We start from the raw sequence: 27392 nt of genomic DNA, 5'->3' as shown, positions 1-27392 counted from the left end.
CCAATGGGAAACATTTGCCCTGAAATTCTACCTCGGAGCTCCTCTGGGTCTCGTAAATGAGAATTCTTTGCTAAAATTATCCCCACTTTGATTTATTCTTCCCAGAGGTATCATCATAATATATATTATGAATATTTTAGAAAGGGTTTTAGAAAGAAATATGAGAGTAGTACATAGCGAATAAATCATAGAATAAATTGTGCCTCCCTCCATGGGAACCCTTTGAAATTGCCCCCTTGTGAGAAAGTAAATGAAAAAAAATGTAATGGACATTTTTTGCAAAAAATAATAGAGGACAGTAAAGGATTAGTTTCCATGTTTAATAATAATAGTGAGCCACCTGAGGTCACTGAAGTTTTGTAGATGTGTGGTGGGTTAGATTTCAGGCTGCTCCTGAGACATCTGGATGGGTCCTGGCCATTTCTGTCCCTTGCCTCCTAGAAACCAGAGCTTTTCCTCCACAAGTTCAGACTGTACTACACTCAAAACCTAGAAATAAGCCAATCCAAATGCCTAAAGCCTAGAGCCAAGGAATCAATCACTCCTTCTAGCTTCAGGAATGACCCAGGCTCCCCTGGCTATTGAAAGCCAAAGTCTCATCTCTTTGGCCTCCACCCATCCAGGTTTTCTGATTTAGCCAGAACCAAAACAGCCTTGAAAAGTGGGAGAAAGAGAAGACCACTGCCTCATTTTTAGGTAAAGGCCTAAAGGAGGAATTAGGAGATACTTCAGGGTATTTCCAAATGCTGCTTTCTTTACATAAGTGTTGTTATAAATAGTTTTTATGACAGCACATATCCCAAGAATTATCAACCTATTTCCTTGGCCAAATGATAAAGTCAGCAGTAGGAAATATTCCTACTTCCACAGTAACTCTGGCTCATTTTTCCCAGCTGGAAATGCTATGGGGTGTTGAATGAGTCATTGCAGGCCATTGTCATTGCCCTGGCAGCACAGAGGCACAGAGGTCCTTTAACTACCTACCTCCCACAACCATCACATGTCAGCCCCCTGTGGACATGACATCAGTGAAATGACAAATCAACAGGAATTTCCAAATACAAATACCTCGGAAAGCGAGAGTTGTTTTAGAACCTGATTTTACACTTATCTCTTTAAAAATAATTTGATGCATCTGAGCTGTACAATATTGTACTTTTTAATGTCCACCACTGTGCCTTCCTGATCAGCCAGTAGCCAACTTAACATTCACAGAATCCCATTATTTCATAAATAATAATGATATGCTTGAATAGATTTCACTCAATGACCTGTTATTCTACAGATTACCCTTCTGAACACTATTTTGGCTTAAATAAAATTTCTCCAAAAGTACTTTAAAAAGTCCCTCTCATCATGTCACCTATAATTAATATTTGTAATAAAAAGTTGCTTTCCAAACTAGTTTTTAATATTTGACTCAATCTAGAACATTTGAGAATGAACAAGTATTATTTGGCTATAACATCCCCAAATAACTCTAACCACTTTTCTTTTTTTGTTTTCAGGATGCACTCCACTTCCAGTCATGAAGGCCATAAGCAGCACAGATCACAAACTTTACCTATAATTCGAGGCAAAAATGCACTTTCTAACCCCAAACTCTTACAGATGTTAGACAATACCATGACCAGTAAGTAAACCAAAATAATAGGAACAAGATGGTTACCAGTTTTTCTCTAGGTATGTGTAGGACATGAAATGCACTAAAACCACAGTTTTTAAGGTTTGCTGTACCTCTGGGAATATTTCTTAAAGGAAAGACTCACCAGGGAGTGGTTAAAAAAAAATGTAGTGCCCTATGGTGAAGAAAGGGGAGAGGCAAAACCCTCAATATCATATGTTTAGCATAGCTCCCTTGGAAACAAGTTACTTTCAGCATTGTGCAGGTTATGGGGGCTGCTGTCAAACAGATGATTACTGCTTCCTCTGTGGGGAGGGGATAAAGTTGCCCATGTCCCAGAAGCAGCAAGGGTGACCTCTTGAACTTAGAGATGCACACACTCCAGCTTGTGAATGAGGGTAAAATGGAGGCCAGCGTTTTGTAAGCATGTAACTTGAGGACTAAACTCTGACCTTTTCTCTTCTCTTGCCCAAATTCTTCAGGGGCCTGGAAAGTCACACCAGTCTCATCAGAGGGGTTTTAGTTAACCCTATATAACATGGCTTACTTTCCAACCTGACTCTGGCATAACATCACATGATAGATAAGGAAAGAAATCAAAATATTTTATCCCCAAATATGGTTGTTTTTTTTTTTTTTGCCATGTCTTGAAACAGCCCTGCAGAGTTGTCTCTTGTGGGGAAAATTTTGCATTCTGTAAAGAATCCCCTTTCCCTCTTCAGGGCCTTTTCTTGATCCAGGAGAGAATCAACTGAGAGTCTGGCACCTTTTTCAGTCTGATAAGAAACATTTACAATCTCTTCTCTCTGAAGTCTGCCATCTGGAGGCTTCATCTACATAATAAGAATGTTGGTCTCCACAATTGCCTTTCTTAACCCAGACATTTCCTTTCTATTGATTCCAGGTCTCTAGATAAACTCTTTCTACCAATCGCCAATCAGAAAATCTTTGAATACACCTATAACCTGGAAGTGCCCCTCTCCCCCACTTTCAGTTGTCCTGCCTTTCCAGACCAAACCAATGTACATCTTACGTGTATTGATTGATGTCTTATGTGCCCCTAAAGCATATAAAACCTAGCTGTAGCCCAAACACCTTGGGCACATGTTCTCAGGGTTTCCTGAGGGCTGTGTCACAGGCCATTGTCACTCATATTTGGCTCACAATAATTCTCTTCAAATATTTTACAGAATTTGACTCTTTTCATTGACAGATTGTTAGCAATTATGGGCACATGGCCCACAGTTACTTGTTTGAAAGTATATGCCTTAACTGATAAAGACACTTTGTGACTTTCCGAGGGGACATAAAGACTGTCCACTGAGACTGTACATTTGGTCTATTAGCCCAGAAGTTTAGAACTTGAGACAGCCTGATTATGAAAGAAATATGACCCTGTCTTTGGCCAAATTAACGGAAAAGAACTCAGAAACAATGGAAACCCCACAACTGATATATGGAAAGGGCACACGCACTAAAGACTCTAGTGCTTTTAATTCAGTCAATGAAGAAACAACAAACAAAAACACTTTGATTTAATAAATTATCAATCAAAATGCCAGTAAACTTTGAATATATTGTAATGAAAGGAAATCCTTTATAGGGTACAAAGCATTGTCTTAGACTTTTATGCATGTTTTATTTTGTATTTTATAGGCAACTCCAATGAAATAGACATCGTGCATCATGTAGACACTGAGGCCAATATAGCTACGGAGGTTTGCCTCACTATTCTGGACCTGTTATCCCTCTTCACTCAGACTCACCAGGTGAATATGATGATAACATTTTCTGCAAAAAATGATGAAATATGAGGTAGAAAAACCATGTGAAGTCAAAAACATGTTTTTTTAATGATTTATGAAATCAATTAACCTTATATAAATCAACCTAAGTGTGAGTGGAAAACATGTTAAAGATGAGATTTTGATTTTATCACAGGTTGACTAATGTTTGTTTGATATGTACACGTATGCATTTCACTATTGTCAAATAGTCTTTCTTCCTCATTTATCTTGCTTCACTCTCAGGCAAGCTGGGCTGAGTGATAGTGTGACTCTGTACTTTTTCAGTAGAAGAGGAAGAGATAAATGGGCCTATATATTAAATTTACAACTAGATCTAAAGAAAACTAATAATGTTGAGCATCTTTTTGTGTGCTTATTTGACATTCAGATATCTTTGATGAAATGATTATCACTACTTAGAATGGCTAAAGTTAAAAAGACTGACCATCCAAAGTTTTGGCAAGGGTGTGGAGAAACTAGAACTCCCATTTATTGACAGTGGGAATGCGAAATGGTAAAAACACGTTGGAGAACAGTATGGCAGTCTCTGAAAAAGTTAATCATACATCTGTCCTGTGACCAGCCATTCCAATACTGTAATAGGTATTTGCCCAGGAGAAGTGAAAACATATCTCCACATAAAACTTTATACACAAATATGCATGGCAGCTTTATTTTAATAGCAAAAAAAGAAACTACAAACAACTCAAGTATACATCAACAGGTGAATAGATTTAAAAATCTGTGGTATATCCATACAATAGACTACTACTCAGCAGTTAAAAGAAATAAACTACTGATACATGCTGTAACATGGGTGAAACCCAAGAAACCAAATTTAAAAAGAGTATATACCGTATTACTCAGTGTATATTATTCCATTTATATGAAATTTTAGAAAATGCAAACTATAGGAACAAAAAGCAGATCAGTGGTTGCCTAGGGATGTGGAGGAAGGATGGGAGGAATGAATTACAAAAAAAAGTATTTAAAAACTTCTGAGAGTGATAGATACGTTCATTATCTTGATTGTGGTGATGGTTTCATGGGTGTATGACAGTGTTAAACTTACTAAATTATACATATCACAGTTCAATTTATTGTATGTGAATTATACTTCAATAAAACTATTAAAAACATTTGCAGCTCTACCAAATGAGCTTAAACACCTAGGCTAGTACATTACGGATTGAGCCGGGGCAGGTGTGGTGGCTCATGCCTGTAATTCCAGCACTTTGGGAGGCCAAGGAGGGAGGATCACTTGAGCCCAGGAGTTCAAGACCAACCTGGGCAATATAGTGAAGCTTCATCTTTACAAAAAAATTTTAAAAATTAGTCAACTATGGTGGCACATGCCTGTAGTTCCAGCTATTCGGAAGGCTGAGGTGGGAGGATCACTGGAGCCCTGGAAGTGGAGGCTGCCGTGAGCTATGATGGTGCCACGACACTCCTGCTTAGGTGACAGAGTGAGACCTTGTCTCAAAAAAAAAAAAAAAAAGATTGAGCCAGGAAAACTTGGATTCTTTGAATAAAGTCTACACAGAACAGCATAATTATGCCAAGAAAGCCCTATTTCAGATGAAATGTCAGCATGGTGGTAGAGAAAGTAATGACTATATTGATTCTTATTGGGCCATGAAAATGTCACTCAAATCTCACAAATTTTAAGGATTTTACTAGTGCCTTCAAGAACCTATGACCTCTCTCCCATTTCTCCCCGGCCCCACCCAACTCGCCATTGCATCAGCTACTTTTCTTTCTCAACCTTGAACTCATAAGCTCCTTTCCAAATCAAGGCCCTTTTACTAGCTGTTTCTCCCCCACAGGACAGTCCTCCCAGATCTCTCCAGGGCAGGCCCCTTTGAGCTCACATGCCAATTTTCCATTAGAGAGGTCTTTGCTGACTACCCTATGGAAGTAATCCTACCCCCAAAGCAACTACTTTCAATCACATCATCCTAGTCTATTTCCATTTGTCATGTTTTTTTCAATCACTGCTATGTAAGTTTCACAGTAAACATGAACTGTGTCTCCTTGTTCAATCCTTTATTTCTAGCACTCAAAATAGTGCCTTACCACATGACAGGTTCACAATAAATATTTTTTGATAGAATGCAAATTTTCTTTCACTTATCCTGAATAACATCTGCATTGAATTTCCAGAGACAACTCCAACAATGTGACTGTCAAAATTCATTGATGAAAAGGGTCTTTGATACCTACATGCTCTTTTTCCAAGTCAATCAGTCAGCCACAGCGCTGAAGCATGTGTTTGCCTCCTTGAGACTGTTTGTATGCAAGGTAAGGATCCTCCAGGTTTCAATGATGTTTAGGTAGGATGACAGTAAACCCATAGAACAGTAAACCTATAGGAATCCTTGCGTTTCTCAGTAGGGAGGGAAGAAGGATTGTTTTCTTCAATTTGGGTTTTATTAGACATTGATTCCTGGTCTCAAAATGAGTGCACAGCCTTGACAATCTGTCTGCTCAAATACCAGAAGATATTAGCATCTGGTGACAATTAGCATCTGGTCACCAATTCTTTGAGTTATCTGTGTTTGTGGCACCAAGTTAGGTAAAATGCACCCCTTGAACTTAAAGGGGTGCATATCAAGTTAAAGATTCCACATTAAAGTGGATACAGCCACCGCCTTTGAGGACGCTTGTAAATAACACCTGTGATCTTAACAATGTCAGGTGAATTGAGGTCATTTCAAAGCTCTCACTCCGTTATTTTGGATTGTCATCAGTTACTGATACAAAGGATACTTATACAATGTAGAGAATAATTCTATCTAGGAAAAAAGACAAATGCTAACATAGGCCTTAACAAATTCTATCCTCCTCACTTGCAAATGAAAAAAAAAATAGACCAAGTTAAAAAAAAAAAAAGGAGAGGGATTTTGTTTTAGGGAATTTTAAAATATGAGAATGAACAGAGCAAAATGAAAGCATGTTGCTCCCTTCACCCGTTCTTCCATTTCTGCAGTTTCCTTCAGCATTCTTTCAAGGGCCTGCTGACCTCTGTGGATCATTCTGTTACGAAGTCCTAAAATGCTGTAACCACAGGTCACGGTCAACTCAGACAGAAGCCTCAGCCCTTCTGTACTTTTTCATGAGGAAGAATTTTGAATTTAACAAGCAGAAGTCAATTGTCCGGTCCCACTTACAAGTAAGTGCTGCCAATTTTCATTAATGCTGTTGTTAAAACCACTGATCTGTTTCAGCAGTGCTTAAAGCCTACTGTCCTCAGGGCAAGCCGTTACTAACTCCTCCACTAGCGTCCTCCTTAAAGACGCCCACAGCATTCAGTTCTGTTTAATAATAGTAGGGGCACAGCTGGGCAGAAATCAGTAGAGCCCTATCTCCACTTGTACTTTCCTTTCTTCTGCCAGGAAATAGAATCACATGGAGTAAACAACTCAGGAAACCATGGCTAGCTCCAACAGGTCAAACCCCGCCAAATTCCAAACATAATTTTTTTTCTTCTAGGCATCCCAAGATTCCAAGATTCCTGCAGCCTCTCTTAGGTATTTAAGATTATAGGAAACACCCTAGATTTAATAATACGTTCTGGAGCTTTAATACATAAACACTTCTTTTATTGGACCTACAGGGAGAAACTAATAATACATTTACCCAGCCCAGTGGATTTCTTTAAGAAGACTATTTCTGGTCTTGTTTTTGAGAGTTCATTTTTTTTCTTTTCTAGCTCATCAAAGCTGTGAGCCAGTTAATAGCCGATGCTGGGATTGGAGGCTCTCGGTTTCAACATTCGCTTGCAATTACCAATAATTTCGCCAATGGAGATAAGCAAATGAAAGTAAGAAATGCTTTGTGGGCTTTTACTGCAGAATTTTTTTAAATCTGAAGTGGATTCTTTTTGTGAGATATCAAAATCATAAAAATAGATTGGGTACAGTGGTTCACGCCTGTATTCCCAACACTTTGAGAAGCCAAGGCAGGAGGATCGCTTGAGGCTGGGAGTTTGAGTTTGAGGCTGCAGTGAGCTATGATGGCACCACTGCACTCCAGCATGGGTAACAGAGCAAGACCTTGTCTCTAAAATAATAATAATAATAATAATTGTTTATTTTGTTTATTGAGACTTTGAGCTTTGAGCACTCCTCAAAGTAAACTATCAAGTTTATTGTTTGAATCGTTAAGCAGCTCTTACACTTTAAGCATGTGATCTGTTAAGAGGCATTCCCAATATGCGTGGTTGAATGGCCTAGAACAAGAGGATTTACCATAAATATCCAGAAATACAATGACACTCCTAACTCTATTTGGGGGAAAATTCATCTTATCTTTTGTTTAGCACTTTCTGAAGACTTCTCCTGTAGTCATTATACTGAAAAGTCCAAGTCTAGAGCCAGGCTTCAGTCATGGCTGGACCCAGGGATTAAAATAATTTTCAGACCCATCCCTCTACTGCCTCGATCTTGCCTCTCTCACTGTCTGTCACCTCAGCTTTCCTCTTTGTTTACTTCATTTCCAGACAGGCTATCCCCCTGGGCATGTTCTCAGAAATTCTAAGGACCTTGGTAGTATCTTATGAGTAGAAAATCACCTTGTTTGATAGTTCCAATTAAAGTCCCACAACTGAATCTCTTTGATCCAAGTTTAAATAATATGCTTATCCCTAAACCAATCACTGTAGCTTGAAGGATCAAAAAATAGAATTGGCCAGGCCAGTGTTATATGCCATCCATGGTCTCTAGGAGTAAAGTCAGACCTGTTCAAATCACATGAGCTAGAGTCAGGAAGGGGAATATATCTCAAAGACAATCAGGATGTTTCACCAGAAGAAGGTGTTCTTGAAGACAAAAGAATAGAGGCTCCTGAAATGTTTATCTTCAAATGTGTATATCCACAGTCACAAAACATAGAATGCACATATATAGAATGCACTCATTTATAACTATATATAGAATGCTCCAAACTGTGATGCCTAGCCATAATTAATAGCATAACTTAAAGTCAGTTAACCTATAGATTCTAAACAGATAATGACCCAGGCTCTCTCTTTTCCAAAGAACAGCAATTTCCCAGCAGAGGTGAAGGACCTGACTAAGCGTATAAGGACTGTTTTGATGGCCACAGCTCAGATGAAGGAGCACGAGAAGGACCCCGAGATGCTGGTGGATCTCCAGTACAGCCTGGCAAACTCCTATGCAAGCACTCCCGAACTACGCAGGACCTGGCTGGAAAGTATGGCCAAGATTCACGCCAGAAACGGAGATTTATCTGAGGTGATTAGCCAAGGCTCGGTCATTTACCATCAGTATTGTCCTCTTTATCAGGAAAATTGGATTTTCATTTACAGCATGGACTAGAAAAGGATGCCATGTTTTTCAACTAATCTAGAAATGACTCAGTTATATATCATATACGATACATTTCCGTATAGCATTCAAGGATACCTGACGCTAAGTAAATGACATCAAATAAAGGCCAGAGTCAGTGGGGGCAATTGCAGGTGTAGAAATTGTAATGCAACGCTGAATGCTAAAAACCTGAGGCTAAGGAGAAGTGTGGTAAGGGTGTCTGGGAATTGAGTCGTTAAATTAATGTTCTGTGTTTTAAAACTTCTTCTCTGCAACTAGAGTTGAATGGGGAAGCTTGCCACCATAGTGAGTTAACTCAGGCAGGGGGAATCAGTCCTCATTTACAGCTAGTTTGAACTGGCCATGGAAAAATTAATGATCCTTAGCACCATGTGAGGAGAGTCCACTGCACGAGGATTATAAGTCAACACTTAACTTTTTATGTCAGTTTCAATACTGGGTGGATCATAAGCAGCAATTCATAGCACCCAAGGGCTTCTTAGTACCAAATGGGAAGTTCTATGCTATTCTGGAACTATGTCCCTTTGGGGAAGAGATTAATTTGTCTAGGATAGTCCTAAACTCTGAAGCTCTTCTAAACACATGTGGTAATCAGGGACTCTGGAATGGAAACCAGAAGGCTGGCTTGGCAGCAATTTAGTGAGGACAAGAATGAGAAGCCCTTGGGCTGCTCTGAAAATGATGAAATTTCTCCATAAAACCTCAAAAGGAAAAAGCTGAAGTCATTTGGAATCTTTAGCAAGTCGAGTTTTAATATGTGTTCAGCAACATTCAGGGCTTCATAAGAGACAGATTAAAATATAACATCAGCCATATAATCTAGTTTGTGGGGAGCACGGGTGTTATATTGTGTCACACTAGTTAATCAAGTACTGGTGAGGTGACCATTTTAAAGGCAACACAAATTCAGAGGGGCTATTCCAGGAGGTTAAAAAAAAAAAACTTATTTAGAAGGCAGATATTTTTATTTTCACTTTACATCTAAATACTAGAGTTATAGTTTTAATTTTAAAAGGAGACTTATGATTTATTTTTAATCTAGGCTTAGACTTTAAGGGAGGAAGAGAATCCTATGGGAAAATTCTTTGGGCCAGCTCCTTCACCCATCTCCAAACTAATCAAGAACAAACAAACAAAAACCCAAATATTCATTTTATTCTTGATGGTGAAGTTTTTGAAAATACAATTGATCCTTGCTTTCAATTTGGTGATTACAAAGGATCCTTCTAACATATTCTGATATGGAATACTGACTCGCCTTGGAAGATTAGCCCTAATTATATTAAACTCCATCCCCTGAGCCTCTTTATTTTCTTTCTCATTACAGGCTGCCATGTGTTACATCCATATTGCTGCTCTCATTGCAGAGTATCTGAAAAGAAAGGGTAAGATGACCACATGAGGGAGGCAAAAAGCCTAGATATCAACACATTGAAGCCTAATAGAAATAATGTATTAATTTTACATTTTATTAATCTGTTATGTTTAAGTAATAATCGCTTTCACAGATACTTCTAATTATGCTGTACTTTAAACATTTTAAGTCTATCATGCCATTGACTTATTTATTCTATGTACAGCAAAGGCTAACTGGATGGTCAACTTCTTAGTTCAAAACGAGAATGCATCATTGGCTAACAATTTGTAGTCTCTAAAGCTTGTATTAACATAAACATGTAGCAATGTCCTAACCTCATCTTGCACTACCATAGGTTACTGGAAAGTGGAAAAGATTTGCACAGCATCCCTGCTCTCGGAGGATACCCACCCCTGTGATAGCAACTCATTACTAACAACTCCCAGTGGAGGAAGTGAGTGACCTAACTGCTCATTTATCCCAATGCAGAGGAAATCCACTTGCTGCTCAAATTCTACTTCAGTGAAACCTTCTTACATATATTCTTAGAAGAAAAACTATCTCAGATCTACACAACTTACTCTGCAAAAAACTTAAAACTCCTGCCATTCAGAAATCCCATCCAAAATTTATAAAATTTAAATAACTGAAAAGTTGTCAGCAAATAGAACTGTATGTTCTCCAACATTCAAGTTTATGAGTTACAGCCATATTTAGCTACCAATCTGCATGCCAGTCTGCCATAGGGATGTTTATTCTGAAATTGGTAAATTGTTTGAAATTGCAAGAGGAATCTATTTTAATTTTTAAATGTAATAAAACTGTTTATTCCAAATAAAAGATAGGGCCAGGCGCGGTGGCTCACGCCTGTAATCCCAGCACTTGGGAGGCCAAGGTGGGCGGATCACTTGAAGTCAGAAGTCCGAGACCTGCCTGGCCAACATGGTGAAACCTGGTCTCTACTAAAAATACAAAATTTAGCTGGGCATGGTGGCAGGCACCTGTTATTCCAGCTACTTGGGAGACTGAAGCAGGAGAATCACTTGAACCCAGGAGGCGGAGGTTGCAGTGAGCCAAGATAGCACCACTGTACACCAGCCTGGGCAACAGAGTGAGACTCCGTCTCCAAAAAAATAAAAAGAAAAATGAAGATATATACATATATATATTCTATATATGTAGGACTTTATAATCAGCATGTTCCATTTCATTTTTAAAAAGTATAAACTGACAATTTATAACATATGGCTTATGGTACAGATTTCCTTTAGAAATATTCCATCATTAATGTCTGATTTTTTGAAATTATAATAATGACTAAAGAGTTACTCTTTGCACAAAAAAAGTGAGTGATATAGTTTACACATTAAATCTACATTCAATTGCAAAAATTTGTTTGAATCCAAATTTTATGAACTGTAGTCTCTTTGATAACACTGGTTTAACTTTCCAAATGCAGTGGAAAACTCCGTGTACAAACAATATTTTTAGATGTTGAAATACATTTTTAGATGTTGAAAATCAAAATACTTAAACGAAATGTAAATGGACTTTACTTGCTATATTTCAGAAACATAATTCATCCCTTATCATTTAAATATTTGTATGTTTTCTAAAAGTTCTCAGTGGATTTTGCATATAAGACATTTGAACTGGCCAGGTGCCATGACTCACGCCTGTAATCCCAGCACTTTGGGAGACCAAGGCGGGTGGATCACAAGGTCAGGAGTTCAAGACCAGCCTGGCCAAGATGATGAAACCCCGTCTCTACTAAAAATACAAAAAAAAAAAAAAAACATTAGCCGGGCGTGGTGGCAGGTGCCTATAAATCCCAGCTACTCAGGAGGCTGAGGCAGAGAATTGCTTGAACCCAGGAGGTGGAGGTTGCAGCGAGCTGAGATCACGCCACTGCACTCTAGCCTGGACAACAGAGCAAGACTCCATCTCAAAAAAAAAAAAAAAGACTTTTGAACTAAATGACCAAAGCGGACTGAGAGACAGTGAGGTCACTTGTTTGAGGACCTTGGAGAAGAAGCCAGATGTGGCACCCTGTGGCACCCATGGCTCATGTCCACCCAAAAATTCAGGAATCTTCTTGCTTAGTGTCACACTTCCTATGTAGCCTGATATTTATCTGCATGTCATCAAACACATCATTGCCTTATTTAACATGCCCTTCCTCCTCATCTATTGCTTATCATAACCAGATGCCGTAACGTTCCATAAAGACTTTCAAATTCTAAGAACAAAATGGAAGAAAACCAATAAAGGCAGGTGTTAGTTTGAGAACTTGTGGAAACTTATATACCAAAAAGTTGTGTGAATCTTTAATATTCAAAATGCTTTAAATGCCCAATGTTAGACCTAAGGTGATATTAGAATATAATGTGTGTCCATCAAAAAAAGGATATATTTGTTTAGTAAACTTTAAAATTAGGAAGGTGATCATCTATGATACATTAACATATATCTGATGATATATTAGCTGATGATATATGCTATGATATATTAGCATATTCTAATTAGCATATATCATCAGCATATATGTGAATGTCATTGGCATGTATTTGAAGCCCTTAATATACTTTTCTATTTTGATATTTTTGAGTCAAAGGAGTAAATTATCCCTTCCCTACAATGTTCACAATGGTATGAATATAGGTGAAGATAGGCGACCCCAGAAAGTACAGCTGCTTCAGTTGTACTAATAAGTGATCATCATGCTGCAAGAAGTATGTTGTGACTTCTCCTACAATTAACTATCATATAGTTTAATATATGTTTAATATTATTATAAAAAGTAGAAAAATAAAATTTATTTAGAAGCAAGGATTAGATTGCAATAATTATTATATTTATAATTTCTAGCATGTTTGGGGAGTGATCATTTAGTTACATAACCAATGAGCTGATTATTAAAAACAAAAACATGCCACAAAAGTATTAGCTATAACTTAAAAAGCACTTGCTACATAGAAGGCACCACACTAAGCCCTGTACCAGAAATGTCTCAGTTAGTTGCCAGTAACAAATCTGTGAGTTAGGTGCTATTATCACCTCCTGTTTATAGGTGAGAAAAACAACAGAAGCTAAATAATCTGCCCCAAATGTCATGGTTAGCTTGTGTTGGAGCCCAAGTGCAGGGCCTAGTCTGTCACTCCGGCTAGTGCTCCTAGTCACTCACATTCCCCACAATTCAGATCTATCTCTCCTCTGGGAATGTTACCCATTATCAACTGTTTTCACATGTATCTGTAGAGACAGACCTTTTAAAATCTTGGTGCCTAAGATACTAAGAAAATTTGAAAAGGTTTCTACATAATGTAAAAGAGTGAAATATAGCAAGTATTGGCCAGGCGCAGTGGCTCACGCCTGTAATCCCAACACTTCAGGAGGCTGAGGCGGGCAGATCACCTGAGGTCAGTAGTTTAAGACCAGCCTAGCCGAGATGGTGAAACCCCGTCTCTACTAAAAATACAAAAATTAGCTGGGCGTGGTGGCGGGCACCTGTAATGCCAGCTACTCAGGAGGCTGAGGCAGGAGAATCGCTTGAACCCGGGAGGTGGAGGTTGCAGTGAGCCGAGATGGCACCATTGCACTCCAGCCTGGGCAACAAGAGTGAAACTCCGTCTCAAAAAAAAAAAAAAAGCAAGTATCGGGCATTGTCTTGTCTTTTTGGGGGCCACTGTGGGAGAGATAGGGTCTCACTCCGTCACCCAGGCTGGAGTACAATGGCATGGTGATAGCTCACTCCAGCCCCAAACTCCTAGGCTCAAGCAATTCTCCTGTCTCAGCCTCCTAAGTAGCTGGGATTACAGGCACCCACACACCCAACTACAAGCATTGTCTTTATAATGTGCTGAGTGTACCGGGTATTTTCTCAAATATTAATGTTTTGAATCCTTTCAACATCCTTTGAGAGAGATATTAATGTCCCCAGTTTAACAAGAGAGGGACACAGTCTCCGAGATTAAACCAGAAGATTGGAACCGCAACATCTACCCACGAATCTTATGTTCTATCCATAATCCCATGCTATTTCTTTATAAGAAAATGCCACCTGAAAATGATACAAAAATTATAAAAAGGGGAATATTGTTTGCCTGGCAGAGCGTATTTATCAATAGTCATAATCTAACCATCTTGTTGATTGTGTGAGCTTTGTAATACTACCACTTGGTAACATCATGAAGAAAGGCATTATCTAATCTAAGCAAAATTTGTCTCAAATAATAACGTTTTATTCTGCTTGGTCCTCCCAAGGCATGTTCTCTATGGGATGGCCAGCTTTTTTGAGCATTACACCAAACATTAAGGAAGAAGGAGCGATGAAAGAGGATTCTGGAATGCAAGATACACCATACAATGAGGTTAGACCAAAATTATCTCATGTACAGTAACGAAGGAAAGAGATGCATTGGCTTGCGACATTAAGCTAAATAAGGGGGAAACAAGCTTACAGCTATTCTATAATATAACTTAATTAGACAAAATGAAATGCAGGCTAAAATTAAGCCAAGATTAGTAGATACCAGATTTCAGTGAAAATTTAAACTAAGTCTTACTTCTCTAAGATGGACTCAAATGTATATTATCAGCTCTTCTATAAGATAAAATCTCTGGCTTTTTGGTAAAGGTGATAAGGGATGCTAAATTTTGCGAACTGATCATTGCTTTTTTTCTAAAAGCATTAGCAAGTTTATTTACAAATGCAGGTGGACGTAAAAGTTCACTAGTTTCTTTAGAAAACCTTCTGTTATGGAAAATAACCAGAGTTATTTTTCATTAATTAAAAAAAGAAACTTTCTACTGAGAATTACTTAGCAATAGTTCTGGTGAAGAAAATAGAACCCCTCTCATTAAGTAAAATATTTTATAAGCTGATTTTAGGTCAGTATTACATAAATGGAAAAAATTATACAGAAAGTAAATTTTCAGATGAATTTTAATACAATTTTACATATGGTTTACACCAATTTAGCATATATTGCAAATAAACGAAGTAAATATAATTACATATTTATGTTAACTATTTTAAATAATGTTTAAGAACCTTTTCTTAAAAGAAATTGTTGAAAACATTCCAATAATATCATACATTTGCTTTAAAGCTTATATAACTTTATTCAGTTGAAAATTTATTAAACCACTAGTATATGAAAGGAATTGAGGTATGGGCTGGAAAAAAAAAATAAGGCATAATTCCTTCTCTCAAAGAATTTAGGATCTTGAGAAAGACAGAGTTCCTACAGGGTGGGGAATGGCCAGGCAAAAACAGATGCCCAGTGGCCAAATCTAGGTATCATATACAGTTGCAATCAGAAGGGGAACTTTTTTTTTTTACATGAAAGGTTGAAATGGTGATGAATGGAATGTAAATAAAAGCTCTTCATTTTTTTTGTGCTGAGTCGTGATAGGACTTGAAGGTGTGAAATAAGGTTCTTATAGGTGTATCTATAACACAGATAAAAGTATGGAGGTCAGAGGGTATTCTAATAATGGAGTGGTATATGGTATGGCCAAGGTGCAAAGTCAATGACAGAGCATTGAAAGAAGGGGTCACTGAGAGGGAGGTTGGTGCCTGATTGTGGAGCTTCTTGAAGGCCATGCTAGAGTTTGGACAGCAGTTTACATACTGGAGTTCCCACAAAGGTTTAAGGCACTGCAGATCTCATGATCAGATTTATGTTTTACAAAGAAAGATTACAGGAGAGCAGCAATTGGAGAGGGAAAACAGACTCGCTCAAAACTATAGCAGGGGTCAGGGAGTACGTAAGTCAGTATCAGTGGGAATGGGAAGAAGGAGACAGATCTGAAGGCATTTCACAGATTTAAATTAGCACTTTTGGGGCACGAATTAGGTAACGGCAATGCGGGATAGGCAAGAATCCAAGATGACACCACGATCCCCTGCTGGGTTTTAAATGCCAGTAACAGAGGGAAAAGTTTGACAATGCAACAGCTTTGAAACCAAGTTTCAGGCATGAGCCACAACCCTAATCATGTAAAATCTTATTTTGATTTGGGGAATTGCAGAACATCCTGGTGGAGCAGCTATACATGTGTGTGGAGTTTCTCTGGAAGTCTGAGCGATATGAACTCATTGCTGATGTCAACAAGCCCATCATTGCTGTCTTTGAGAAACAACGAGACTTCAAAGTATGTATTCCAACCCCCTAGAAGTTAATTAAAATATCCTATGTTGAATTGGAAAATTACTTACAGTTTTCAAAATTAAAAACTCCCTTATTTGTGTGTCAGCATCATCTTCATGAAACTCTTTCACTTATGGTTTCAGAAATTGTCAGATCTCTACTACGACATTCATCGGTCATATCTGAAAGTGGCAGAGGTGGTGAATTCAGAGAAGCGGCTGTTTGGTCGCTACTATCGTGTGGCATTTTATGGGCAGGTAAGCTCACCAGAAATAACACGGCCCATAAATTCTGCTGAGCAGTTGAATGTTGTCTTTCATTCTTTATGAGACATCTGTGTGTGCCAGTGAATGGAGAGGTGTGGGTGTGTCTGACTATACTTGAGTGTTTCTCTGGATGTGATGGTCTATATGTTTGTCCGTAGGAATGTACAAAGTTGGGAAACAAGTGAGCAAAGAAATCCATGGGTTGAGTTAACAGTGATTTCTAACTTCTTGAAGAAAGAGGGCATTTATTTTTCAACACTCTCTTCTTTCCAGCTCACCCTAAAATATCTAATTATAAGTTTATGCCAAATATTAAAATGAAATTAAATTGAACATGTTTTAAGAAATAACATTCCTAATATTCTAGGAAATAAGAGAATTCCTAGGGGCTCCACCATATCAAACCTTTGATTTTACTATCACACAATTTCTTTTCTCCTATTTTCGAACTACCACTGTTTCTAGACAGAATACCAGATGGTTATTTTGTTTCCTTATTGCAAGTCAATGTAATTTCAAAGTTGTTTTTCCCAGTTTGCTGCATAAGCAATGAAGAAGATGGAAAATATTACTTAGCCACAGTGTTGGCCTGAAAGTGAACATACTATATATTAATTATGAATGTCTCTGAGCAACATTTTCAATGGGCTAAACCCAGGCACCATTCATTTTCTTTTCAGGAAGGCTTATAACGCTATTATATTTCAGCAGACGTATTTTAGACTGTTGCTTGTGTGGATAGACATCCCATGCTTTTATTTTCAGAATGGCAGTGGCTCTCAGACCTCACACTTCCTCTGCCCCCAGCCCATCATCTCGCTCAGTAGCCCAGGCTGGAGTGCAGTGCAGTGGCGTGATCTCGGCTCACTGCAACCTCCGCCTCCTGGGTCCCAGTTCAAGCAATTCTCCTGCCTCAGCCTCCTGAGTAGCTGGGATTACAGGCAGGTGCCACCATGCCCAGCTAATTTTTGTATTTTTCAGTAGAGACAGGGTTTCATTATGTTGGCCAGGCTTGTCTTGAACTCCTGACCTCGTGATCCACCCGCCTTAGTCTTCCAAAATGCTGGGATTACAGGCGTGAGCCACCACGCCCGGCGTCAGCTTCTTGTTCTTAAGGCTGCAGCTGCAGGAGTCAACTCCAGCATGTTCATTCTAGGTCAATCCCCATTGAAGTCGTTTGAAAAATACATATTTTCCTCTGCTCACCAAAGGCAGCTTAAAAACTAACCTCTGGGCTGGGCGCCATGGCTCATGCCTGTAATCCAGTACTTTGAGAGGCTGAGGCGGGTGGATCACGAGGTCAGGAGATCGAAACCATCCTGGCTGACATGGTGAAACCCCGTCTCTACTAAAAATACAAAAAATTAGCCGGGCGTGGTGGCGGGCGCCTGTAGTCCCAGCTACTCAGGAGACTGAGGCAGGAGAATAGCGTGAACCCGGGAGGCAGAGCTCGCAGTGAGCCGAGATCGCGCCACTGCACTCTAGACTGGGCGACAGAGCGAGACTCCATCAAAAAAAGAAAAAGCTAACCTCTGAATTAATAAAGGTAGATACTTTCTACCTGGAAAGGATAAGTATCACCAAGTAGCCATTTATTATAAACAAATTAATCCAGCCAGGATTTTTCTCAGGACACAGGAATATCAGGATAGTGGAGACAGAGAAACGAATGGTCTGAAAAATGGGGATCTGCATAAACAATCTATACCAAAAAAAAAAAAGCAAATTTAGACATTTTTGGGGTCCATGGAAAAGAATCTGAACTATCTGAAGTGAGAACATACATTGGGAGAGAGAGAAGTGTGGGAACCTTCAGAAGAGGAAGAGAGAGAAGAGAAAATGGCATTTTGGAGCCATTTTGGAAGCCATGAAGAAAATATACAATTTGTGACATTGGTGAGACAGCAAGAAAAATGGCAGAAAATGCTATGAGTCGGGAAGGGGATGTGGGAGCAGAAGAATTAAAAGGGAAAAACAGAGTTTCAAGGAAGATGACCACAGGCTAACTGAGCAGCACAGAAGTAGCACAAAAGATGTGCTTCTGAGTCACCAAGACATGACTCTATAAAGCCTCAGGCATTCCTTCCAATGAAAAAGTAAAAAACCCCGTTAATAACCTGATCATGAAAACAGGATTGCCTACCAGATGGTTTCTGCAACCAATATATGAGATATGGGCTCTAAAGCAGGTAGAAGTGAATCACACTGCTTTTCAAATAGTTTTTAATGCAGATGTTTACTCTTTTCTTCTTTTGGTCTTGATTGTTCCAGGCTGTGGTAAGTTCTCACTCACTCTCGCTCTCCATTTGCATGCTCTAACACCCCTCACACTTCCCTCTGTATGGTTTTACTGAACCTTAACCTTTTTGTGCAAATCAACATTTGGTACAAAGGGTGAGATAATCCTGCTTTCATTCATTTTTGGAGTCATCCTGCATTTCTTTAACTAAGTTGTGTTTATGCCAGTTATCTGAATTACAAAAATGTATCCTTTGTTTTTCATACATGCTATCTTTCTGCCTAAAGGTAGATGTAGTCTGAAAGCCTTACATACACAAACACACACAGAGATAAGTATGGGTACCACGTATCTTAAATATATGTAGCATAGACTTGGTATTGTAGATCGTCTACTTATTTCAGGCCACTATGAGTTGCAGCTTATTAAGGAGACCAGAATGGTCAGAATTTTGGAAGTTGGAGTGATGGTTATTGGTAAGCACTTCCCAAGATATTGAAAAAACTGTGTTTTTTCTGAAGGAGTGTCTTAGAGTGATGGGGGTCTATGGTGGTGAGCTCTAAGCATTCTCAGAGGTGATGGGACTAATTCCAAACATAAAAGATGAACCAGGGAATAAATCTTTACCCAATATGTCTGGGTAAGTCTCCAGAGATGGAGAAAGGAGCAAGGTAAGAAATTTGGAGAACAAGCCATGTCCAAAATAACCTGCCAGTACCCAGAGCTCTATGACAAAGGATTTTCTTCATATTATTTTGAGTCATATGAAATTGCCTATATTCAACCACTTTTTTATGTACAAAAATGGCAACTTTATATGGTTCAACCTAATTATTGTCAGTTAAGCTGGAAAGAGAAAGCATTTAATATCTACACATTGTCCATATTCAGCCCTACTTGTCTGACCAGTACATACTTTTTTGTAATTCTTTAAATTCCTTCCCACATTCATACCATACCAGCATTTTCTATGTTCATTTATAAATTTGGGATTATGGGCCCTTAACTCACCTACTAAAAGAATACTTGAAAACCCCTCTACTAAATAGACTGAGGGGGGCAGTGGGGAAGTATTGGGGGGAGCCCTTGCAAATGACCTAACTTTATTCTTCTTTCAGACTCCTCAGTAAAGTGTGCTGATTTTACACCTGATTTTTTTTTTTAATGCTGCAGTACTCTCACTTGTCTTTATAAAAAAATTCCAAGGCTGGGCGCGGTGGCTCACACCTGTAATCCCAGCACTTTGGGAGGCCGAGGTGGGCAGATCACAAGGTCAGGAGATCAAGACCATCCTGGCTAACACAGTGAAACCCTGTCTCTACTAAAAATACAAAAAATTAGTAGGACGTGGTGGCGAGTGCCTGTAATCCCAGCTACTCGGGAGGCTGAAGCAGGAGAATGGTGTGAACCCTGGAGGTGGAGCTTGCAGTGAGCCAAGATCGTGCCACTGCACTCCAGCCTGGGAGACAGAGCGAGACTCTGTCTCAAGAAAAAAAAAAAAAAAAAAATTCCAGTCTGAGCTTAAAAGGCAAAGTGTTTTGTTAAATCCTCTGACTGAGAACCTGCCTAAGCACGACACTCCATAAGTTCAAACTCAGCCACCTTTGAACAAGGAGAACCAATGGAGGTCGTCCTGATAAGCAGCAAATTAGAGCCTCATTCATCATTGCTCAGATGAGATTCAAATGCCTGTCTCAAGACACCACATGGAGAGTGAGAACTATGGGATTCAACAGGAGCAGACAGCACATATCACTTCACATTCCATGATAAATAAATACCAAGTAGACTTGAGCATTCCCCCGAACGTGTACAGAATGAAGGTTCCGAAGATTTAAGATAAAATCTTGACTACTTGATTAGCATAATCTCCATGGTCAGAAATGATTTCTTATTCATAATGGTGCTTTATGTCCCTGTAAAACTTACCTTTTAATATCCAAGTTGACGTGTCTTGCAATGATGTTAAAAAGATTATGGAAATATGATATGCAATAGGCTCTTTGCCTGCACAAAGGCCTTTGGGTACAATTTTTTAGTGTCCCACGCAGACCACTGCTCTCATTTTATAGTTTTGGCTGGGGTATTTAATACTAATTGTGTCTGTAATGAGCCAGACACTAGAAAACAAGTTTAAAACTGATCGTTCATAGCAGGAACTTTAAAAAAATGCAAGTCTTGCACAACATGAATTGTCTAATGCAACACCCGGCATCAGCATCAATATGGAAATTTGACATATAGCAGCCTATACAAAGTGTCCTCCAAAGTGTCCCTGAGGTATTGATTTCCATAGAAATGAAACAGCAGCAGTGAGCAAACATCAACTATAATCAATGAAGTCCTTAGGCCCTGGTATTTAACATGAAAGCAAGTGAATACCCATTATATAACTTAAAATATCAGATGCCCCTGGAATTAATTAAGTAAAAGACCTGGAAGAATTTTATTCTATCCACCAAAGGCCATAGATTCCATAATTTGCAGTCATGCCTATATGGGTGTACTTGCATCTCAGGATCTTAATAAAAAAGGAGTTCGGGGGAGGAGGGAAGGTGCAGGTATAGTATGGAAAACCATCATCTCCACTTTGGGACATGATATAGCTCTCCACTTATAGGAAAGTCGCTGATCTAGGCCACATATCTATACTGTATAACTAAATGTCATAATTGAGTTCAGATTTATATGCTAAGAGAAGCTACATGAATGCAGAGAAATTCATTCATGTAGCTTCTCTTCTCTTAGCATTTAGCCTAGTATTGACATTTTCTGGCCTGTCTTTTGTATACTAGATTCCTCCTCAAATACATTCTTTTCTTTGTGAACTTTGAATGAGTCTAATAAAATACCAGGGGCCCTAATATTTGACAACACAGTGATGATCCAGGGACATTGCAAGATTCTGAAGTACCTGCAAAAGCATCTGAGGAGGAGTCAATGCTTTTAGTTGTCAGTTTATTGAAGTACATTTTTACCATAATGTATTGCCTTAAAGTTTCATAATTCATGCAGTCCTCGTTTAACTAGTGTGTGTTCTTTCTTGACCAGAGCAGATGAAGGTGTTTACTGCATTGCAAAATGACATTTTAGAAATCAAACTAGCAAGGGAAGTGCAGAGATCACATTTCCCATTGTCTTGAAATGCAGTCAGCTTATAACCTTGGGGCTCAAGCAAAAGAGAAACTGACCCTGGTTTTCATAACTCTGTGTCCCTGTTTGTAAATCATTTATATCATAGACAGAGCTGAAATTCAAGCCTTCCTTCAGATAGTGTCTGTAGCTCAGTGGGCTTTGCTTTGATAGTTTCCCTGGGTATAAGGTAAGCATGCATTCCAAACATTTTCAGAGCTGCCATTTGTCTGGCTTCAAAACTCTACAGAAACCCCAGTGGACAGCAGATTAAATGCTTTATTCTGCTCCTCCATCTCCTTCTTATTCATTTTAGAAAACAGTTTTACATTTCCAAGCTCTTTAGAAAAAGGTTCCAATCACCAATTGATCACTTGCCAAAATATTGAAATGAGCTTCAATAGACCTTTTATAATAAGAAAAACTCCGTTGCCTAGGCAAGAGAAGCTGAAAGTATGTATTTTCAAGCACTGAAAACTGAGTTAAGCTGCATAAAAGCCAGAACTCAAATTGCTTTATAGATACAGAGTTTTTTCATCATTGTTGTCATCACCACCAGCGTCATGATCATTACCATCCTCAACATAGCTAGCACTCACCAAAGGCCATCTGTTTACCAAGCGCGGTCCTTACAGCCTCCCAGTAAGTAGGTTGCTGAGTCTGAATTTTCCCATCCCACAGCCCAAGGAGGAGGGATGAAAGAAAGTCACAGGTTATGAACAAGGCCGCAAAGGTCATGATGATGACAATTTTTTTTTTTTAGACAGAGTCTCACTGTGTCACCCAGGCTGGAGTGCAGTGGCTCGAACTTGGCTCACTGCAACCTCCGCCTCCTGGATTCAAGCGATTCTCCTGCCTCAGCCTCCTGAGTAGCTGGGACTACAGGCGTGTGTCACCATGCCCAGCTAATTTTTGTATTTTTAGAGAGACGGAGTTTCACTGTGTTGGCCAGGATGGTCTCGATCTCTTGTACCTTGTGATCCGCCCACCTCGGACTCCCAAAGTGATGGGATTACAGGCGTGAACCACCGCACCCAGCCGATGATGACAATTTTTACCTGCCTCCCACCACTCATTTTCTGCTGACTCTAGATTCGGAAATTTGTCAGGGGAAGAATTTTACAGTGAAAATGTGTCTTTGTACTAGTTTTCACACTATGGTGAAAAAGAAAAAATCTTTTCCTGAACCTTAGAGACATTTTTCTACTTGAAATTGAAGTTGCAAATGTTGCTCCAGCTTTAGCCCCATGAGGATTCTGCCTGAAAGCTTCAGAAGCCTTATTTCTCTGATGTGTCAGTCTGTCAATTGTAGCCACTAACTCCTGACCTTGAATCAGACAAAACTCCACAAAGACAGCAACAGAAAAAAAACATAGCAGGCTGGAAGTCATGTGGGAGTGGAGTCAGACCTCACTACCCCTACAAAGTCTACAGGAATGACAGGAGCTGCTTTACGTGCTTTCAACATCATATGACACTTTGTAGCAGTTTGGGGTCAAGGCATTTATAATTACTTGCATTTTGTCTTGAACATTTCTCGAAGAAATTGTTCAATAGAAACATCTTTATTTAAAGCCATGGACTATTTTCCAGTTATGCCTGGTACACATACGCCTTTTTAAGATGTGTGCCCTTTAAGAACTCTTTCATTCATCTGCTTGTTCAACAAATAGAGTGACCTCCTCCTAAAGACCAGGCATTGTGCTAAACACTGGGCATGCAATGTTGAAGACACACTTCCCGCCTTTAGAAAGCCCAAAGTCAATTAGGGAGATGTGCAAGGAAGCAGGTGATTACCTGATTGCCAAGAATTCTGCTATGGAGTAGACCTTGTTCATTGGCTTCTGCAAAGGTACAGCCACAGCCCACTTAGAATACAAATTACCCTGTTAAAGATGATCCTATTTACATGTATGAAAGTGCTTTTGAAGTATAAAGCATCATACAGATGTGAGTTTAATCAATATTCTTATATTGTCTCACCATGAAAAAATAATAGCACTGGAACACTTTGCCTATGCTTTTTTTAACAATTAATATTTTTAAATAGTCAAAACTGATTTTTTAATATGGGTAAGTTTCCTTTTGACATCCAGTGTCTTCACCCAGACCTCAAAAGGCATTTCCTTATGGGTCAACTCTACAATTAGAAGAAACCAGATATAGCCTGTAATCCCAGCACTTTAGGAGGCCGAGGTGGGTGGATCATCTGAGGTCAAGAGTTTGAGACCAGCCTGGCCAACATGGCAAAACTCCACCTCAATTAAAAACACAAAAATTAGCTGGGCGTGGTGGCACACATCTGTAGTCCCAGCTACTTGGGAGGCCAAAGTAGGAGAATCGCTTGAACCCAGGAGGCGGAGGTTGCAGTGAGCCAAGGTCACACCTCTGCACTCCAGCCTGGGCAACAGAGCAAGACTCTGCCAAAAAAAAAAAAAAAAGAAACCAGATATCCTTGGGTTCTTAACTCCGAACTTAATCTAGTATTCTGAGGCCACATGTATTCCACAGGAAATATGCTTCTGTGTCTCTTCAAAGAGAAGGAATTATAAAGATTGCTTCACTTAGTTATCTGCAGCTAATAGAATCTTCCCTTCCCCCTGCTTCAAACCAGACAAATAAATTAATAGAGGCTAAAACCTACTTGCTCTTGTGGAATAAAAATGATGATATGGTTGCTATTTTTAATCCTATAATGTCTTCCTTTTCAAGAATGTAAAAGATCTCTTAGTAAGGTGAATTGCATGATTAAGTTACATATAGGTAAGTTTCAGGAGGTCCCTGAAGTCATGTTGATGTAAAGTTATTTTTTAAATAGCAGCACTTGGGAGCATAACACATGTAATTTCTGTTACGACAACTACATAAAGTGTTGTGATTTTTCATCTAAGATTATGTGGGATGCACGTCAGCCCATTTAAATAGCTTTACATGCCATACACCATTTCTTATGTTAGTTTCAAAGACTTACAGGAGATCTTATTAAAAATGATACTGACTGCTCTTTGAATGCTGCCAAAAATTGCTCCATATTTCGTGTTCTACCCCAAGCTGCCACAAGAGGGCATTCTTCTCCCAAAATATATGCAAGTAGGTAGTACCGTTGAGTTCTACAAATAGAGAAAATAATATTTGTAAGATATTTCATGAGTTTCTTTGGCCTGGCTAGGAAATATTTACATTAATGTCTGATTATAAGATGATATTTTATTTTCTCACTGTGTTTTCTTCTCCGATTTTGAATTTTATAGGGTGTTAACCAATGGATTAGATGACAACCAAAAACTGTATATGTTTTTTAAGTAAATGGCTTTTTGTTTTGCTTTTGATTTATGATTAGCATTGTCTAATAAAATTGGTGGTTCATTATGTTCCATAGGGCTTTTTTGAAGAAGAAGAAGGTAAAGAGTATATTTATAAAGAGCCTAAGCTGACAGGTCTGTCCGAGATTTCCCAAAGATTACTCAAGCTCTATGCAGATAAATTTGGAGCAGACAATGTGAAGATAATCCAGGATTCCAACAAGGTAGAGGAAAATCAGTATTCATGCAAGTGCTAAGAATTGACTGAGTTTTTTATTCTTTAACTACATTAAGTTTTCATTTTCTGCCTGACGATGCAAAGTAAACTACAAAAACGATTTTAGATGTTTTGCTTGTTTGCCTGTTGGTTGGTAATTTGAGGGGAGGAGGGTCAAAAACATTATATGTGTTTATTTGGGTAACTTTTAAAAAGAGCTTAGTAAATTCTCTACGTCTCCATTGGTTATTTGCATTTGAATAGCAATCAAAGCCTGAAAGTAATTGGGCTCAGTGGTGGAATTGGAGAAAACAGCAAGTTGAAAATATGTATTCAGTTAAGGAAGTCTTCCTAGGTGTATTAGTCAGGGTTCTCTAGAGGAACAGGACTAATAGAATAGATGCATATATGAAAGGGAGTTTATTAAGGAGTATTGACTCACACGATCACAGGGTGAAGTCCCACAATAGGCTGTCTGCAAGCTGAGGAGCAAGGAAACCAGTTTTGTGTCCCAAAACATCAAAAGTAGGGAAGTTGACAGTGCAGCCTTCAATCTGTGGCTGAAGGCCCAAGAGCCCCTGGCAGATCACTGGTGTAAGTCCAAGAGTCCAAAAGCTGAAGAACTTGGAGTCTGATGTTAGAAGGCAGGAGGCATCCAGCACAGGAGAAAGATGGAGGCCAGGGTCTTAGCCAGTCTAATCCTTCCACATTCCTCTGCCTACTTTTATCCTAGCTGTACTGGCAGCTGATTTGATGGTGCCCACCCAGATTGAGGGCGGGTCTGCCTCTCCCAGTTCACTGACTCAAATGTTAATCTCCTTTAGCGACACCCTCACGGACACACCCGGGAACAATACTTTGCATCCTTCAATCCAATCAGGTTGACATTTAATATTAACCTTCACACTACGCCATACTAATTTTGAAAGCTGTCCCCTATAATAGAGGCAGACTTGCCAGTTACATTACATTAACCTTTGAACATTCAGTTACCCTCCTCTTGGCTCCAGAAAGCAAATACTTACCTCTTCTTTTAGATTACTCAGCATCTTCTTACACACTGTCGTTCAGTTAGCCAACCTCTATCAAATGCCTGCTGAATGCCAAGCCCAGAACTGAGAGATGAGGCGCACAGGGTCTCTTCCTTCTGGAGCTCACAGTTCACATGGGGCTAAGAAGAGAAGGACCTGTGCAAACAGCCAATTAAATAGATTACAATAAAGTGTCACCACAGAGTCAAAGTCCAAGTTGTACAAGGAAAGCTCAGGGCAGAGACCTCCCTTAACAGCTCATTCTTAGTTGGGCAGCATTACATAGAAGGGATGATGTTTGAGTTAGTTTTCTGGAAGCAAAGGGCATGCTGAGAAGCCCAGCACATGCAATGATGGGGAGGAATGAAAGAGGGAGATATGTTTAGAGAATGGCAGGTCTTTGAAACACAGGTTGGATAGAAGAGTGTGGCAGAAGATGCAGCTGGAAAAGATGGTTTGTGCCCAATGGCATACAGTTCTATTGGGCTACAGAAGAGGTCTTTTTTTTTTTTTTTTCTGTCCTCTTTTACAAGCTCAAATTTGGAGGCATCTGGGCATGAAATCCTTGAGTCTGGGCAGAAATTTCTGTGAATGTGTTCATCATTCTCCTTCTTAGCTTGATGGCTATAGTCACCTTCCCCAGAAAGGCAGGCAGCTGGAACTACTTTATTAGTGGCTCTCCTAGGTAGAAAGTATACACAGAGTTCCTGGGGCACCATGGGGGGATGAGAAAATGCCAAATTTGGTATCAGAACAACTTGAGAATTCATTCCACCATCCCACCACTTATCAGCTGATGATCTTAGAGAAATTAGCTGGTCACTCGAAACCTCTATTTTTGATGTAAAATGGTTACAATTATACCCACCTTACAGTGTAATTAGTAGTAGCATTACAAAATAAATTCAGGAGGTCCCTCAAATCTCTGGGA

At 39.1% G+C, this 27392-nt stretch overlaps 1 protein-coding gene across 24 annotated transcripts in view; it reads left to right on the top strand.

Moving 5' to 3' along the window:
- The window catches only part of DOCK10 (dedicator of cytokinesis 10), a 277887-nt gene that overhangs the window by 239337 nt on the left and 11158 nt on the right, over positions 1-27392 (top strand). For 20 of the 24 annotated variants that reach the window (XM_063790807.1, XM_063790806.1, XM_516126.9 and 17 more), the window contains 12 exons: positions 1509-1633; positions 3281-3393; positions 5575-5712; positions 6401-6583; positions 7124-7234; positions 8451-8666; positions 10090-10147; positions 10475-10573; positions 14383-14489; positions 16156-16278; positions 16418-16531; positions 25291-25437. In XM_063790807.1, coding sequence (XP_063646877.1) covers positions 1509-1633; positions 3281-3393; positions 5575-5712; positions 6401-6583; positions 7124-7234; positions 8451-8666; positions 10090-10147; positions 10475-10573; positions 14383-14489; positions 16156-16278; positions 16418-16531; positions 25291-25437 — 1534 coding nt within the window. Of the gene's footprint in view, positions 1-1508; positions 1634-3280; positions 3394-5574; positions 5713-6400; positions 6584-7123; positions 7235-8450; positions 8667-10089; positions 10148-10474; positions 10574-14382; positions 14490-16155; positions 16279-16417; positions 16532-18171; positions 18286-25290; positions 25438-27392 lie in introns of those variants that run through there. The other 4 variants (XM_063790809.1, XM_009444420.5, XM_054679431.2 and 1 more) reach the window with 2 other exon arrangements.

Source organism: Pan troglodytes, chromosome 13 (genome assembly GCF_028858775.2).
Source record: "Pan troglodytes isolate AG18354 chromosome 13, NHGRI_mPanTro3-v2.0_pri, whole genome shotgun sequence".
Taxonomy (NCBI): Eukaryota; Metazoa; Chordata; class Mammalia; order Primates; family Hominidae; genus Pan; species Pan troglodytes.
Note: the sequence above shows the minus strand (reverse complement) of the source record. Positions and strands in the feature narration are given on the sequence as shown.